General features: G+C 55.1%; 1 protein-coding gene across 1 annotated transcript in view; it reads left to right on the top strand.

Annotated features, from left to right (window-relative positions):
- Positions 1-4,046, top strand: part of CTNNBL1 (catenin beta like 1) — a 160,032-nt gene extending 155,986 nt beyond the window's left edge. Inside the window, exon 16 of the mRNA XM_073880447.1 lies at positions 3,853-4,046. Coding sequence (XP_073736548.1) covers positions 3,853-3,941 — 89 coding nt within the window. The 3' untranslated portion in view covers positions 3,942-4,046. The remainder of the gene's footprint in view (positions 1-3,852) is intronic.
- Positions 4,047-13,542: the final 9,496 nt, after the last annotated feature.

Here is a 13,542-nt window from a genome sequence, read left to right as displayed (position 1 = left end):
AGGAGAGAAGGGAGTTGGATGTGCACACCCTCTTTTTTGCTCTCTCCAGGCTGACTCACCCTCTTCTCTCCCGCTCTCCCCCAGCCCGCTCTCCCTCTTCCCCACTCCTACACACACACACACACACACACACACACACACAGCAAAGAGAACTCTTCCCAAGACCTCTGGGAGGAATCTGTTCAATATTTATAAACTGCTGCAGCAGCTATAATAACCAGAGGTAGCTGGCACCACCAAGATTTGCTCCAAATAGGATTCTACTATGGAAACAAAGAATGAGTAGGGGTAAGAGGAGAGAGTGAGGGCGCGGGGCACAGCTATGCTGGCTCCCAATGGCCGGGGAAGAGCACTGGGGCCTCATCTGACCTAGTTCTGGGCCCAGCTCCATGGCTGGCTTGCTGCGGGACCCTGGCCAGTCACCCGCCCTTCAGAGTTGCACTATTTCTGAGAACCCTGCCAGTTCTGACATTCTGACCCACTCCACATCTGTGGCCACTGGGGCCCCTTTACCACAGGACATGGCATCCAGAGCCTTAGCCTTTGAGAGGACTTTGTAGCCAGAAGCCCTGTGGGGCTGGGCTGCTTTGGAGCACTCACAGAGCAGTTTCTCCCCAGAGGGTGGGGAACAGGCAAGGTGGCATATTGCTTAGTAAAAAAATGCCACTTTGGGGACTGGCTCTCCCACCCACTGGCTCTTTAGGTGCCTTTTTCCCAACTCACGCATGTTTTGGTTTGAATTTCAGCCTCTCTACCGTCCCAAACTCGGGCACATTGCTCCAGTTCTCTAATAAGCTTCAGTGTCCTCATCTGCAGACAGGGATGGCATTCTCTCCCTTGCACGATTGCTGCCAAGATCAGACGAGTCATCATACCTCCACACCGGGCACCCACTGTGGAGGAGACAGCCCCTCTTCCACATTGTTCCTGTTCTGTTCACAGCCTGTTTCCAGACACCAGCAAATCTGATGGTTTCCTCCTTCCCCACAGAAAGTAACAGGAGACGGGCCATGGGATGGGTACTTCGTGTGCTTGTATTTTTTTCTAAGGCCTTGGCCTTTTCTAATCCCCTTGATACGGACTTTGGTTTCCTCTACCTGTGGGTCTCTAGAAAGAGATTAGGTCCCTACAGGGAAGCTGGCTTGAGTTGGAAAATCACTGCCCCAAAGGATCAGACTGTTCCTCCACTTCCTTCCCTCCTGGGTCTGAGAATATATAGGAGAGCAAAGTGTTAGTTCAATCCATTAAGACTCTTGCTTCCAGACCATGCCTCTGGGGGTATTAAATGCTATAATGGTCTTTTCTCTATCTCCTGGGGCAGCAACTACTAGATCATTCACACGTGAGTAAGAGATAGCACTTAGGTACAGCCCTGTAGCTGTCTCTGCAGCCCAGATCCTGTTCACCCATCACCCCAGCCCTTTCTTTAAGGGGCCTTTAATAGAAGGCATCACAGCCATTTGCTGGTGGAGGTGATGAATGCATCTAACGGAAGATGACGATTTCCAGGGGGAGACACACAGCTGGCACATGTCTGAATTCCAAATCCCGTTTTCCGGCACATGCCCAAAGTAATAAAGAGGAAGGAGGAAAAATGAAGAAGTGGCAGGAGCAGAGTTATTCCCCAGCACGGTGAGGGTGGGAGGGAGCAAGGGAGGGGTTGCACATTTTCTTCTCTCTCCCCAGTCTTTGTCTGATTTGGATCAGCAGATGTTTTATTATGTAAAAGCCTCTTGCCCAGAGTTGTCTGTTCTACCTGAAGCTGCCCAGTGTGGGGAGCAGGGAGCGGGGCAGGGACACAAGCAGTCACCCTAATCCACTGCTCTGAGAGCTTGTGCACCACGCCGCACTGACAGTTGACCCTCGGCCAGACTCTGCTCGGGATTCAGCCAAAAGTAAGGCACATGCCTCTCCCTTCTTGAACCTCCCCATCTAGAGGGAGAGGAGAACAAGTTCAGGGTGGTCTGGAAGTCGGGCCTGTGATGGGGACCCTGGCCTGAGGACAGGAGCCAGAGGAAGAGAGGACCAGGTAGGCTTCACCAAGAAGAGGGCCCTTAAGAGGGGCCTGCAGGGATATGTGGGCTCTCCACACGTGGCACTGCTGGCCTGAGCAAAGGAGCCTCAGGGAGGGAGCTATGTGTCTTGAACATCTGTTATTTGCCAAGTACTTTCCATACATTTTCAGAGGAGACCCTCCCAAGGTCGCTTAAGATTGTGAGTCGGAGACAGGGTTCAAACCCAGCCCACGATGTCACACCATCTCCCCTCTGTGAGTTTGCGGGCAGTGAGAACACTGTCCTCCCTTCCCCTTCCAGCACATTCTCTGTCCTTCCTCCTGGGACTCACTACAGGAAGCCCACCCCCACCCCCATGCCCTGCACTCCAGTCCCAAGTCCCACAGCATTTCTGCACCATATGCCCCCACTTCCTAAAACCAGGGTGACTATATAATTTGAGGGGATACTTTTGAAAATGAAATGGAGAGCTCTAAGTATCGTGCTGGGATAACTGGGTAAAGTCGATCACGTGGTGAACTACCTTGATGCTCTGATGGCGTTCTCTGGAGATCTGTCTTCACTGTCATCCTCTGTGCCCTCCTCCTTCTTAGAGCATTCCCCTTGCCTTTGTGCTCTCACTGAAACCCACCTCTCCCAGGGGGTGGGCCCTCTCCAGTGGTGGCTCTTTTCTCCCACATCCTGGGGCCACTGAAGACAGGGGAGGAGCATCTCGACACCATTGTTCCTCCCACCTCTCCATTTACCTAAAAACTTCTAGCTGTGTGAATCTCACATCCAGGGACTATACCTTAACCCCTCCTTGGTGGTGCAGCACCTGTTCCCCTCACGGGGAATTCAAGGCTTACTGTCACCTTCTCCACTACTCTGTCATACTTCTTGGTGATGTCCATATCCACATGTCTCTCTAGTACCCCGCTTCCAGCTTATCTTCAGAATGCATGTAAAATTCTGAAGACTTGTCACCCCCGCTGTGACCTTGGTCCCAGCCACCATCAAATCACATCTCCCGCTTTCTGCCCTTGTCCCCTTCAGGGTATCTCCCACGCCGCCACTGGAGTGAGCCGTCACTCCTTTGCGTAGAGCCCTCCCACAGCTCTGGGTGCAGGGGAAAGGCCAGAGTCCTTGCAGCGGCCCACAGGCCCCGTGGTCTGTGGTCGCTCCTTCCTGTCCCCAGTGCCGAGCTCCAGCCACACGGACCTCCACACTCACCGTCCACATTCAGAGCCTCTTCACTGGCCAGCCCTCTGCCACTCGCTCCCAGGCCTGCCCAGTGGAGTTTGCCTCAGGTCTTCATCATGTCCCTGTGAGGCCTTCTGACAGTCCCCCTCTCGGTGCTATTCACTTGCTTGTTCCCCCACTAGAAAGTAGGCTTCACAAGAGTGGAGATTTTTCATCTCTTTTGATCATTACTCTACCCCTATTGCTTCAAATAGTGGTTCTCAAACTTGCGTGCATCGTCACTCCCTGGAGGGCTCGTTCACACAGACTGCTGGGTCTGTGCGTGGGTCTGAGTTGGGCCCCCAAATCTGCATTTCTAACAAGTTCCTGCGTGCTGCTGCTGCTGGTCAGAGTCACACTCTGACAGACACTGGCCAGAGCAAGCGTGCCCATGGCAGGCATCCGCTTCTCGTGGGCCGAGTGACCGCGTGCGTGAGTGAGGGGTGTGGCTGGGGAGGACTCTGGGTGAGGACAGGTGAGCTGGGCCCTGTGCACTGAGCACCACCGGCCACAGCGGCCCTGGGGCGTGCTGTTGGAGGCATTAGCACAGTGTGCGCCTCAGCAGGAGCGGGGATTTAGGGAAGGCCATGCCTCACGCTGCCTTTGTCTCCCCCAGAGTATGCGGAGAACATCGGGGATGGCCGGAGCCCGGAGTTCCGGGAGAACGAGCAAAAGCGCATCCTGGGCTTGCTGGAGAACTTCTAGAAACCCCCTTGGCCTCAGACAGCATGGACTCTCTCTGGGCCTCCATCCAGAAAGTTTTTACATGGCGCCATGTGACTTTTGGGCAAATTAAAGCTAGTTTTGGTATTCCTGGCTGGCATTCTTTGTAGCAGAGCAGTACCCTCTGCTCTTCACCCGGCACTTTCCCAGCAGCTGTCCTGGGACGCCTCTGAGGAAGGTCAGTGGTGGGCCTCACTCGCTGTGAGGGAACGGAGGCTCAGAGAGCATCGCGGTGGCCCCCGCGGCTGCTCCGGAGTCCTGCGGGGAGGCTGGCCGGCTGGAGCGGGGAAGGGGAGCACATGGACTGGTGACCTCTCTGGGCCTCCCAGCCCTGACCTGAAGAGTGACACAAGGCATGTGGCTCGGGCAGAAGCAGCCCCGGGGTGGCTTCCGGGGCACAGTGAGGCCAGCCACCCAGAGCACACAGACCTTGGAGCAGCATTCCGAACCCTGGCCGCCCGTCAGAATCACTGGTCGGGAGGGGAGCTCGAACAAACACATTATGGTCGTGCCCCCCTCCCCCTGAATGATGAAATCGGGATTTCGGGTACAGCCCGCATGCCAGGATGAGTTCTAGCTCCAGGCAGTTCCGTGCATCAGGGGGAGCACCACTGGGAGGGCGGAAACAGGCCTTGGGCCCAAATTCCAGCCGCCTACCTTCCTTGCTCTGCAGAGGAGGGGTGGGGGTTGGGGGCGAGCTAAGTCATCTAAGCGTGCGGCACCTGGTGGGAACCTGAGAAATGGGGTCTTCTTTGTTCTTCCCTCACACAGCTGGGGCTTCGCATTGGAACCCCACCCATTTTACACAGGGTGTGAGAAAATGGCTCAGCGGCCCATTAGCAGGTTTTTAATGTCTCCTCATGAATGAGAAGGTGGAGGAACAACCGATCCAGAAAAGCAGGATTTCGTTAAATGGCGTGTTTAGCCCAGGGTCAGCACCCAGGCTACAAAGGGGATACCACACACCCTGCCTGTGCCTGTGGCCAATACTGCCAGGCCGCCCAGCTCTTCTCACTGAACCCCAAGTACAGGGCTGCGGGCGGTCCCCACCATCTGGCCGGAGCTGGTGTGCCAGGGGAGACCCGGGCAGCCGCCAGGGAGGATGCCGAATAAGATGGCGCCCGCATCGTGCCCGGCGTTGGGCAAGTGGGAGGGCATCAGGTAAGACCACCCCCGCCCGCCCGGCAGGAAGGCGGACAGCGTGCCCGTCCTTGTCGTGAGGTGGCCGTTCCAGCAGGGCGGTGGCGGGCGGGTGCACCAGGACCTAGCCCAGGATCAGAATGGCCTTACAGTCTCATTTTGGATTTAGGCATTTGGTTTTTCTATTTCACTTTTTTGTAACTACAATAGTGACCGTGTATCGAACACCTGCTATGTGCTCCTTGCTGTACATCCATTCTTTTAACATGCATGACAGTCCTGCGGGCATCGTTATCCCCATTTACGGAAGCGGACACTGGGGTCCCGGAGAGGGTAAGGACCTTGTGCGAGGTCCTGGGGCCGAGAAGCAGCAGCACGTACGTTCAAAGCTGGGCCTGCCTGCCTGCGCCGGCTGCACTCTCCCCTCCACCCAGCTGCTCCCGTCTGGGAGACCACCACGGATCACTGACTGACATGATGCTTCGATCGGTTCCACTGTCGATATGTGGTGTAATGAATTCACAAAGAATAAAGCATGTCCAGATGTAACCTGCAGAATCAGAGACTCTTTGAATTAAGGATGATACTTCAGAGAGCATTAGTCCTTCAGCGTTATCCTCTTTTTTTAAATTGTATTTGTTTTTAGCCAGGTAAGGCTTGTCCACAGTACGGAGGTTCAAAATTCAACAAAAAGGTAGGCAGCACCCTCCCATCTCCCGCCCCCTAGATCTCCCTTCCCTTGTCGCCTGTTCGTCCATCCAGAGTTCTGTCCAGCGGTTGTCCAGCTGCCTTCTCCCAAAGCTCCAGGTTTCTCAGAAGCGCATCAGAAGCCAGCATAAAAGGGAGGGTGGGTGGGGCTCGGGGCCGCTCACCCCGCTTCAACCACAGTCATTCCACTCCGCCTTGCTTCACACGTGGGGGTGCCTCCTGAGGTTTGACAACTCCCTCTGCCAAAAGCAAGTTTCAACTCCTGTCTTCATTTTACAAATGAGGTCGTGGTCCCCTTTTCCATCAGTTTTGTGACAGGAGGGTTTGGGGAGGAACATGAAGTATAATCCCTTAAGATTCAGAAGGGGTTATAGCTCAGAAGTGCTGCAGGGACCAAAAAGATGGGATGAGGAGAAATCTTGACCCTCTGCTCTCTGATTTTAACAATCCACCACACAAGGCTAAGAAAAGCTTTTGAGAACAAGGTAAAGACACTCATTACTAAACTTGCTAACCCGTTGGCTCATGGGGTATGGTCGTCCTACTTTTTGCGGTTGCTCATGACTGAGACCCTGTCTGCCTTGCCAAGCAGCCCCTCCCCTCCAGAAGGACTTCTTGGGCATCCAGTAAAGGCCACCCTTGCCGTATGGCTCTGAACTTGACTTCTGCGCCTGCCCACCGTTGGGGCTCCCAAACTCTTTCCTTCAAGCAAAGCCCCCATGGCCATCCTTGTGCCCATAGCTGAGTGGTACCAGCACCCCCCATCCCATGAGGGCAGTATGCCTTTTCCTATCCAAACACGGCAATAAAGTGGCCTTTAAACAGTATTAGCCAGAATTACTTTGCGAGGGAAGGGAGGTTTGCCTCTTCCTTCACAGCTTGCTGCTCTGTGGTGGTCAGCACGCCCGAATTCAGTGGCCTCAAGATGGGCCATGTCTAATTTAAAGAGATTGGCATGCAGACTACATTTCCTCCTTCATCTGGATGGAAGCGCTTTGTTAAGGAAGCTGGAAGCCACCCTTCTTTGGTCACCCCCCACAGGAGCACCCGTGCCCAGGTGTCGTCCTCTGCCATTACGAAGAGCATCAGTTTAGTGTCTGACAGAGAGGTGAGACTCACTTTCTTAAAGGCAAAAACTTATTGATTAGATTTTCTTACCCGACAATAGAGATAAAAAGTGGTTGGTGTCTCAGTGCTGGGCCTCCATTCTCGTGCTGCGGAAAAGACATGTGCTCCTCCAGCCAGCTTTTTCTTGATTAGGTGACACATGCCCTTGGTATAAACTTCAGAAGGTCGTAAGGGCATTCCGTGTGTGGATCTCCCTTCCAGCTGCATCTCCTGGCCCCCCAGCGCCCCTCCCCAGAAGCAAACTGCTGAATAGTTGGAGTGTCCTTTCAGGGATGTGTTTCCAAGTGAATAAAAATATAACAAAATTGGGAGCATATCATGTTCTCCGTCTGCACCTTGCTTTTCGTTCTATACTCGCCAGACGCACACAGTGGCCCCGCTCCTTCCATAGCTGAGCTTATCTCTGGCAGGGCCACACATAATTTAGCTAATCACATTCAGGGACATTTAGGTGTCTCCGATCTTTGGCTATCACAATGCTACAGTGAACATCCTTGGTCATTTCACACACGTGTGAGTTTAAACTCCCAAGTGGAATTGCTAAGTCAGAGAATGCGCATCTTTCACGTGATACATACCAGCACGTGGCCCGCCCTCCATCGACAGCCCGCACACGCGCCTCCCTGCACCCTCTCCAGCACGGTGTCCACCTTGGCATCTCTGCCTCTCTGTTGGCCACAGTGCTTGTCGTCTTCATCTGCATTTCTCTTATGAGTGAAGTCATCAAGTGTTTTAGAAGAATGAATTGATTGCTTCTGTGCCGTTATTAGCTAATACTCATCAAGCTCATTCTGAGCTCAGTGCTTCTCTCCAATTAGCTCGTCTCACCCCCATTCCTGAGGGGTAGGTATTTTATTATCATCAGCCCCCTTTCACAGTTGAGACCAGATGATGGGGCCTGGGGCTTACAAAGTGACAGAGATGGGCCTGAACAGAAGCAAACTGGTTCCGAATTCCACAGTCCTGACCTCAGAGCCACCCTGTCTCCCAACCAAGTGGCAGGGAAGGGGCTCGAGTGAGGCTGGAGAGTGGCGGCAGGCCATTGGGGAGGCCCCCCACCCGACCGCGTCCTTACAGAACACATCGGAAGCAGAAAGCCTTTGGCACAGGTTTGCAGGAAGCCCCGGAGAAGCAGCCCATCGGCGGCCTCACGACTGAAGCCCACAGTAGCTGTGCAGGCCCGGCTCCCTGAGCCCCTCACCCCCGCATCTGAGCAGCTGGCTGCAATACTCACCTATATGGGGACCCTGGCTGCTCTACCATGTGGAAAGGGAAGTCCAAGAAACATCTGGAAGGTTAGGCTTTCTCTCTGCAGCTATGGGGAGGAGGAGCTACCTTCCATCAGCTTGTAGTGAGGATCCTTGCCCCCCGCCTGTCCGCTGAGCCCAGACTCCTACTCTGCACCCCCCCCAACCCATGTTACATGTCACTGTAACCTCCCAGGGCACGTCTTCCAGCTGCACCCCTGCTCTGGGCAGGGCTCTGTGCTGGGCACAGGGGGCGTGCACCCCAGGCTGAAAGGCAGTGTCAACTCTGCACAGTTGCCCAACAGGGTGTCACAAGGAAGCGATAACGAGCTTTAACAGAGGCGAAGGACAGAGAAGGCCCCCAAACCTGACAGGAGGCATCAGGAAAGAGGCCAGTGCACCGTATCTGTATCTTGAGTGACGTTCACAGGGGTGTAAAGATGGCCACAAGTCTCAAAAAATACGAGGTAGAAAGTCCTTCGAGGCAGAGGGAATTGCACAGGCAAAGGGCTCGGGGCCGGATAAAACGGACCTTTGGGGATGCCGGGACTGCCCTGATACATACCTGGGCAGGGCAAGGGTTGAATGAGCTCCTGGCTATGGCAAAACCCGATGGAATCACAGGCATGTTGACTCCTCTGCTTTCTGGAAGCTTGGGGTCATGTCTAGTCACAGAGCTTGTTCTAGGACATGTTGCCTCCCCTTCTTGCAGGCTCCCACAGTCCTCGAATGATGGGGAAACAGATTCTGACCCCTGAAGCAGGATCCAGCCTCGCACGTTTGTCTGGGGAGTAACCAGGCCCCAGATACGCTGGTAATAGCTGAGCAACAAGCAAGGCCTCCACCCCTGAGGCAGCAGGAAGGCTGTGGGAGGCCTCTAGGAAGGAGGTGGGAGAAGCCACCAGAGGTGGGTCTGCAGAAGCCAGGACCCAGGTCTGGCCACAGCCGAGGAAGGTTTTAGTTAGCCTGGCCCCAGCTCCTGGGTGGGGCATCAGTGAGCAGGACCGGCCAGGAAATGCCCAGGAGCAGAAGGGCAGGACACTGGGGCCTCAAGTCCAGCCTCAGTCAGACAAGAGCATGGCCCTTACCCTCTTGGAGTCTCAGCTCTTCTTCATTCCAGGACTGCATGAGAGGGTCTCTGAGGGGTCAGCTTGTGGAAATCCACACCTGCGACCAGCTCAGGGTGCCCACCCCATCATTTACTGAACGCCCACCATAAGCTGTGTGGACAAGACAGACATTGTCGCTGGCCTCAAGGAGCTCGCATCCTCGTGGGACAGACCGGAAGACAATAAACAGGTAAACAAACAGAATGAGTACTGGGGTGTTCTAAAAGGAGCAAACAGGGTACAAAGTGATAGAGACTAGGCAGCGGGGGGCCGAGCTGAGGTTAGGTGGGCCGGGAAGTCCTCTTTGGTGAGGTGATTTTGAGCTAAGCTCTGAATGACATCAAGGAGCCTGGGGGCCTGAGCTGGGGAGAGAGGGGTCGAAGCAGAGCCCGGACGCAAAGGCTTTGAGGCAGAGGGAGAGCACCATCGTTCTCCAGAAAATAGCCAGGAGCCGTGGTGGCTGGACCCACGTGGGAGGCAGGGGCTGCTGGGGGAGCAAACCAGAGAGGTGGGCAGGGGCCAGATCTTGCAGGGCCCTGAAGCCCACGGAGCAGTTTGGGCCAGGAAAGAATGCCATCTGATTTTTGAAGAGATTCCTTCGCTTGGTGGAGGGCTCGTTGTGGAGAACAGAGTGGAAGCAGGAGCCCCAAGAAGAGGCTAGTGCACGCCCCCAGGGAGGAGATGCTGGTGCTGTGGGCCAGGAGGAGGTGGTCTGTGGGGACAGGCTGAGGCAGAGCAATGGGTCACCATGCAGGGAGGGGCCCTGCTCAGGGAGTTGTTCCCCAGCCCTGAGGGCTGGGAGCCACTTGACGGCCCAACCAGAGGCAGGTGGGGCCGGCAGACAGAGCTGCTCAGTATATAAATATCTTTAATGAGTAAATAGAAGTGCTCTTAGGGCTGGCGGAGTCGTATCATTTCCACCTGCCGTAAAATCTCCTTAGAAGCGGGCGCTGCAGGGGGAGAGGAAGGACTGCAATGAATCTGCCCACCCACCCCCGGGCCCTGCCTCCACTCTGGGCCTACTCAGCCCCAGTCCCTGGAGAATCCGGACCCAGGCCCTCCTCCCCAGGCCTTCCTGGGGACCCCGCGGAAGTCTGGTCCTTTCCTGCCCCAGCCCCCCAACCAGGACAGGCAAGAAGTAGCAGTAGGCAGGGACCTCACTCCCCTTGGGAATCAGACACAACAATTCCTCCCCCCACCCCCGCCCCCTGCCTTCAGCCCCTCCCCAGGACGGCAGGGACTTTACCCCCTCCCCACTAGTGCAGATGAGATGGGTTTCGGAGAAGGTAGGAACCAACGCTGCTGAATTCCAGGAACAGAGCTGGGGGAAAGCATGCCCGGGGTCAGACCGTTTGACAAACGAGCAAACAGGCCCAAGAAAGTAGGGGACTGTCCTAAGATCACTCATGATCAGCAGAGCCAGTCCTCCCAAACCACCATAGTGGGGGCTACATTATTTAGCACCAACTATATGTCGGGCTCTGTACTAAGCACTTGGTAAGCGCCGTTTTATTGCCTCCTCCCTACATTGCTGTGATGGGGAGATTAGCACCATACCATTTTGCAGATGAGAACACTAAGGCCCAGAGAGAAGTAGGATCCAGGTCACCGCCTCTGTTAGCGACAGCCAGATGAGAGTCTGTCTCCACCCGACCACAGCAGCCTTTTTCTCCTTTATGCAAGTGTTCTGGAGCTCAAATTGTTTTTCCTGAGACCTTCCAAAGACTGGAGTAGAAAATGTACTGATTGCCTACTACGTGCCAGGCAGTCTCTGAACTGAAGGCCACCATCCCCAGCACCTGGCTGCGTCCCTGGAGCATCTTCCAACGTTGCCATGCTCACCTCCATTTTATAAATAAAAGGAAGCACAGAGAGGTCAAAGAATGTGCCCAAGGTCACACAGCTGTGTCACGGAGGCCAGCTATTCACTTGGGGGCCCTCAGGCCCCTCCCCGGGCCCCATGGCCACCCTCCCCCAGCCGGTGGTGTCCGGCCAGGAAGCCTGGCCAAATGGACGAGCATAGCTGGCAACCTGCCTGAGCCCATGGTTATCAGTTAAGCTCATTAAGTGGCCATGACAGGACATGGCCTGGGCCAGCTGCCTTCCCTCCTCACCTCACGCCAGCCCTCTTGGGATCAAGGCCTGAGGACAGGTTTCTGCTTTTATCAGCTACAAGCCAATGTCTCTCTGTAATTGAGAAAGATGAAAAGATATGCAAGCAAGCTTCACCCAGCTGGCCCCGCGGACCGGTGGGCACTGGGCATGGGTGCTGGAGACAGGCTTCCCGGGTTCGAATCCATCCCTTCTCCTCCCCAGCTGTGTGACCAGGGCGAGTGACTTCCCCACTCTGAGCCTTAGTCTCCTCGCTATAAAATGGGGATAGGGCTCTACAATACTACTCACCATCCGGATCTGAGGCAAGCTGATATGTAGAAAGTCCTTGACCAATGGTTAAGTGCTGATCAATGGTCACACCATCATTACCGACATCCCTATGTTACTGTATTTTCTTGTTCACTCTCCCCACTAGACTGTAAGCTGATTCATCTTAATTTATACCTTCCAGAATGAATGAGCGAACCTATGAGGGCATCAGTCCTTCCAGCAGCAAATACCCGCATCAAGGTCCTTTAGGAGCAAAGAGTGAGCAGTGCACCTGTATACAACAGCTGTTCTCTAAGGGGCTAGGGTGTTGAACCGGAGTGCCGTGGGTGGGCCTCCCCTGACCAACTGTCCAGACACTGCTTATAGCCTCCCTGGTGCTCCCTCACCCCCGGCCTTTGTCCATGTGTTCCTGCTCTGTGGCCTACCCCCCCCCTCCTGCTGATGATTCTACTGTTGCTCAAGACTCGCCTGGGGCCAGACACAGCCCTCCCTGGGGGCAGGAGCATGGGTCCCATTCTCAAGGGGCTCTAGCCTCCTGGAAGAAACAGAGGCAGATACACCCCTCATCAACCAGAACACGACAAGCAGAGGTTCTGAGAACCCCATGCACTCTGCCCTCAGCCCCGAGGCCCCCAGTTCCTCTTTCACCCCCTCTCTGCTCTCCCCAGACCCCCAATGAGCCTTCCCTGAGCCTGCTTCTCCTGACCTGCCCCGTGAGCTGCCTGAGGGTGGGGGCTGCCTTCCTTCATTTCTGCACTGAGTGCCCAGCACGGGGCTGCCACCCAGCAGGAGCCCCTGCAACATTTCCTTGGCAGATCTTTTCTGAGCACCTACCATGTGCCAGGCCCCATGCACAGCTGTGGGGATAGAGAACAATCAAGGCTCCTTGTCCTGCAAACCAGCTCAAGGTGGCACTGGGAGTTACACACAAAATAAAAGAGTGATAGGAAGGAAGAGTAGCTCCTCTGGTCTGGATGGTCAGGGAAGGGCTTTCTGAGGAGGTAATGGCTGGAGCTGAGACAGGATTGACGAGCAGAGCAGCTGCCAAGGGAAGTTGGGAATAGGATTCTACGCAGAGGGAATAGCAAGTGCAAAGGCCCTGGGCCTGGGCGTGATTTGCATATTTAAGGAACAGCCAGGTGCCTTGTGAATGAGGAGAGCTAGGTGAATTTGCAGAGTTGGGCAGGGAGCAGGCTGTACAGGGCCTTGTTAGCCACAGTGAGGAATTTGGATTTTCTTCCACACAATGGGAAGCCATTGGAGGGTTTTAAGCAGTGGAGAGAAAAATGATCACAGGGAATGTGTGTGGAATATAATGACTGAGTCACAGAGAGAGAAAGGGAGGGGATGGGTGAAGGAAGAGAGGATAAAGGAATGAATGGCGGAGCAAAGGGCAGAGGACCCAGCTGGCTGCCTGCATGAAGGAGACGCCACCACGGATGCAGCAGGATCTGGGCCCCTCCGTCCTTAACCTCTACATCCCTTCTGGCCCACTGTCTGGTGTGGCCCCACCTAGCCCAGGCTCGTGGTGGTCAGAGCGACAGACACGAAGGCAGCTTGAGTCGGTGGGAAGCGGTGGTTCTGGGAACATCTGACCTGAGTCTTGGGAGTCCCTGACACTTTGCTTCCGGGAGGAGGCAGCCATGGCCCAGGGATGAAAGGGCAAGTGGAGCTTCACCAGGTCAGGAGACAGGAGGGGCTCTCAGGAGAGGCTCGGAGAAGGGCAGAGGCAGGGAGGCAGGAAAGAGCCCAGCTCTGAGCTGGGGGCCTTACAGACCCAAATCCAATTATCACCACAACTCTGTGAAGGGCAAGCTGCTGTCCCCATTTTATAGATGAGAAAACCAAAGCTTAGAAAAGGCAAGA

This window comes from Callorhinus ursinus, unplaced genomic scaffold, assembly GCF_003265705.2.
Source record: "Callorhinus ursinus isolate GAN/ISIS: 27379988/994484 unplaced genomic scaffold, GSC_fseal_2.0 scaffold38, whole genome shotgun sequence".
Lineage (NCBI taxonomy): Eukaryota > Metazoa > Chordata > Mammalia > Carnivora > Otariidae > Callorhinus > Callorhinus ursinus.
The sequence above is the reverse complement of the archived record's forward strand: the minus strand, read 5'-3'. Positions and strand labels throughout refer to the sequence as shown.